Source organism: Merops nubicus, unplaced genomic scaffold, assembly GCF_000691845.1.
Source record: "Merops nubicus isolate BGI_N331 unplaced genomic scaffold, ASM69184v1 scaffold26513, whole genome shotgun sequence".
Taxonomy (NCBI): domain Eukaryota; kingdom Metazoa; phylum Chordata; class Aves; order Coraciiformes; family Meropidae; genus Merops; species Merops nubicus.
Window position 1 is genome coordinate 548 of NW_008598668.1, and position 4107 is coordinate 4654.

Here is a 4107-nt window from a genome sequence, read left to right on the forward strand (position 1 = left end):
GGCTCAATGGTTGGACTTGATGATCTTGGAGGTCCCTTCCAACCTAAAGGATTCTATGATTCTATAAGTGCTGCCCATCCAGGGTCTCCATCTCTGGGTGCCACTGCCCTTGCCCTCCCAGTGCTCCCAGTTGCACTGGGATTGAGGTCCCGCCAGAAGATGCGATGAGGGTTTGTTCACCACCACTTTGGGGACAAGGTGTGGTTGGGGACATGGGGTTCAGGGGCCCCTCGCATCCCCCCAGCCTGCCCCAGAGCTGGAGAGGGAGCAGAATGGGGCAGGGGGTGGGAAGTGCTCAGCACTGCTGTGCAGGGGGGCTCCCCAAGGAGAGGGGGACAAGCCCCTGCCACATCTCTTCAAAGGGCAGTTACGTGTCCCTGTGGCCACTGGGCCAGCAGCAAGCCCTGGCACGGGGCACGTGGCACTTGGGGATTTCTTGCCCTTCAGCCTGGGGGTGCCCAGCTCCACAGGGGTGTCACTGCCTTGGGGAGCAGCACTGGGGCTGAGGGACCAAACTGCAGGGGGGGTGACAGAGGGGACAAAGTCCTATGAAAAAATAGAGGCGGGGGGGGACTCGGTCCCGTGGCTGCTGCTGCCAGCCTGGGTGGTGTTTCTGCCAACCAGGGAGAGAAAAAAATGGGGCATTCAGGGGTGCACGGGCATGAGGGTCTGGCCCTGACTGTTCATCTCCACAGGGTGAAAGCCAAGAAGGGTGTCAACCTGCTCAGCACCAAGTCGAGGAGCGGGCAGTGGCTGGTGAGCTCGGAGCTGCTGACGGGGGGCAAACACTCCACTGCCACTGTTGACGTGGCCAGGGTGGATGGTGCAGGGCCCAGGTGAGGTTCCCCCCAACCCTTCTCCTCCCAGCCCTGGGTGGGGTGGGGGGAATTGCTGGGGTTTGGCTGCTCCCCCTTCGTCCCCACGCTGGGTGCCTGGTTGGCCGTGGTGCCCCGTGGATGCCGTGTGAGGTGGTACGTCCAGGTGGGATCTGCCCCGTGGTCATCTCAGGTGGCCAAGGTGGGGCTGGAGCAACGTGCTCGTAGCAGCTGCATCCCTGGCCCCCAGCTGGCATCGCCTGGCTGTGTCAGATGGGTGGCACGTGGTGGATTTTGGTGCTGAATTCTGAAACTAAGGAAGATCACCCAATTTGGGGTGGAAGTATTTTAATTTTTAAGAAGTTTCCATACCACGAGAGGCTCTTTGTTGACTATCCTGGTGTCAGCTCCATGAAGGAAGGTGAACAGTTCCTGGGCAAGGTCCCATCTGGATGCTGAGGTGATGGATGAGTGTTGGATGGAGAGCACCTACCAAGGCAGCACCTGAGACAGGCAGAGCCTGTTCTGCCCTGTTTGACACGAGGACAACGCCCATTTCTAGGGCTCCAGGACAGGCTCAGGTTGGCTGAGGACAACAACGAGGATGATCTGAAGGAGCAAGGACCCACAAGGCCAAGTTGAAAACCCAGAGGTTGCTCAGCCTGGAGAAGGGAAGACGTGAGCCTGGGCTGGGGGCTCGTGGAGGCTGCAGAGGCGAGGGGCAGCTTTGCTCCTCACACCCACGTGGGGAAGACATGGCAAGCAAGGGCAGGGGATGGGCACGGGGCTAAAACCACCAACAGACTGGGCTGCTGGAGAGCAATTGTTCCCAGGCTGTGATATCTCCATCACTGTCTCTTTGGGAAAAGGGAGATGAGTGTCTTCAGGAGCCAGGTTAAGATGAGTTGATGTGCTGCTGGGTTTCCTGCCCTCTGCATTGGAAATCTCCCCGTGTCTCTGCCCCCTACCCTGAAACTGAGCAAAGCTGGGAACGAGCTCTTGCAGGAAGGAGATCCTCAGCTCTGACTGCTTCGAGTGTGAGCTCACAAGCTGCCTGCAGAAAACTCCTCCAAAGGCCTTACCCAGGGGTGGATTTTCCTTTACCCCACCCCATCGTTTCCAGACACGAGATACACCCGCAGCATCTGAGCCCCCAGACTCGTGGCTGACATTGGGGTGTCCTCAGGGCCACGAGCCCCCCACGTCCTCTGCGTGGCCACCCCAGCACCCCTGCAAGTGCCTGCCAGACCTGTCAGCAGTGAAACTCTCTCCTCTCCCCCTTCCCTCCCCCCTGTCTGCCGCCGCTTCGAATCAGCCTGGAAAGGTTGGAGACGGAGGATGAATTTAAAGTGATTACAATCACCTTTTAGACAAACAACTCCATCAAATATTAACAGCATGGGAAGTATGAATGACTCAAAGCCGTGTTGCCCTCCAGGCTCTGTGCAGCCAGAGTTTGCTTCGCTGGGGCTCAGGGGGCTTTTGGCAGCACTGGCTGTTGCAGGGATGGGGCAAGGGCCCTGAGCTTTGCTTTGATAATGGCCCATTGTGGATGTTTTGCACCCCAGCAGCTGCATCCCAAGTTATTCCCCCAGTCTGGGCAGCCTGGCTCTTGTCTCTGCCATGGCTGAGAGCAGATGATGCTCAGGGAGGGCAGAAGATGGTGGCTGGCCCCTGGCAGAGCTCCTGGGACACGGAGGAGCACCCCATGGGGAGAAATCCCAGCAGCAAACCACCTCTGGCATGAAGCCACCGCTCTGGTTTGCCCTTGGACCTGGCTCTCAGCTGCTCTTTTTAATACTTCTGCACTGGAAGAGGCTATGAGCAATCTCCTCCTTCAGAATGGGTGGCCTTTGGTGATTCCCCTCACTGCCCTGGGGCCATGAAGTCTCAGTAGGACGCTCCAGGCAGCAGCTCTGCTGCAAAGCCCATCGTTCCCACTGCAGGAGCAGAGTTTGCTGCGGCCTGGAGCAGCCCTGGCTTCTTGCTGTCCTCTTTTTCTGCTCCCTTTCACTCATTAGATATTTATCAGAGAGAAACCCAGCTGTATCCTGCATCCTCACATCGATGAGGAGCTTCTCAGTGGCTGTTACTCTGCCAGATGAGAGTGGAGCCAGTCCTGGGTTCCCCTTCTGCAGAGATTTTACCTTTCCTCACCCCCTCCCTCCTCTTCCTCTGGGGGGGCTTTTGCCAGCTCTGCAGTTTGTGGAGGCTCTGGGGTGTCCTCTGGGGATGTTCTGTTTCTGGGGAGCAATGGAGAAGTTTGACCATGGGGGGGGGTTGAACTTTGAGTCTTCCCAAGGGATTTTCAGGTGGGACTCAGAGATGGGAAGGCAGGACTGTGTCTGAGGAGGTTTGCTCATGGGGATGGGGTGTGGGAATGGTTTATGCTACTGCCATCAGACTGTGTCCAAGCTGTGACACACAGGACAAGGGACACCAGCTGCTGAGTCCCCCTACCCCTTTAGACTGGCCCTGAGTGCCAGGTTTGTCAGCACACAGCCTCTCCATCCCCTCCTGCCTTGGGGATGCCCCAGGGTTCATCCCTGTCCAGGTCTGGGTCCTGCTGTCCTCAGCAGCAGATGGGTAGGGGGGTTGATGAGCTGGTGGTCTCGGGGCTGTTCTCCCCTGTCAGTCCTGTCCACACCCCCATCCCCTGCTTGTCCACCCCCTGCATCCCAGAGCTGTCCATGCAGGCTGGGGACAGTCCTGCCCCGAGACCCAGCTCAGCACTGTCCCAGCTGCTGTCTGTGGTTAAAGCTCTTTCTCCCATGCCTATGTTCCCCCCTTGGAAGGGGCTGTAACCTCAACAGCTTGGACTGGACTCTTGAACAGGGACTTATTTGCCATCCCAGAGCATGCTGCTCTCCTGGGTGTGGGATGTTTGGGGTTTGACCTGTGGGGGATGAGCATGCAGGAGGGAGGGAGCAGCCTGGGTGGTAAATCCACCTCTGCTGCTGGGGAGATGAGAGTCCCTGCAGCACCCCACCATCCCCCAGGGCCAAGGCCAAGGCCACACACTCACCCTGTGATATTGCATCACCCAGCAGCCCTGGAGAGCACCCGCTTGAGCTGCTGAGGTTTATCTCCCACTGGAGAGAGGCTGTGAAATGTATTTATCTTTCCCACTGGAAAGCTCCCCACGGGAATCTGCAGGCTCCCCTCGGAGCAGCCCCTGGCAGAGGTCGGGGGAGGAGGGGGTGGAACCAAGATTGCTGTGTTTGGGAAGAAGCATTGTGATGGCACCCACAGCCCAGTCCCCCCGGCAGGCATGGGGACACTGAGAAGAGAC

At 58.4% G+C, this 4107-nt stretch overlaps 1 protein-coding gene across 1 annotated transcript in view; it reads left to right on the plus strand.

The window, feature by feature from the left end:
- The window catches only part of TMEM132E (transmembrane protein 132E), a gene marked incomplete at its 5' end in the record, with an annotated part of 11450 nt that overhangs the window by 543 nt on the left and 6800 nt on the right, over positions 1 to 4107 (plus strand). Inside the window, one exon of the mRNA XM_008937138.1 lies at positions 696 to 836. Coding sequence (XP_008935386.1) covers positions 696 to 836 — 141 coding nt within the window. The remainder of the gene's footprint in view (positions 1 to 695; positions 837 to 4107) is intronic.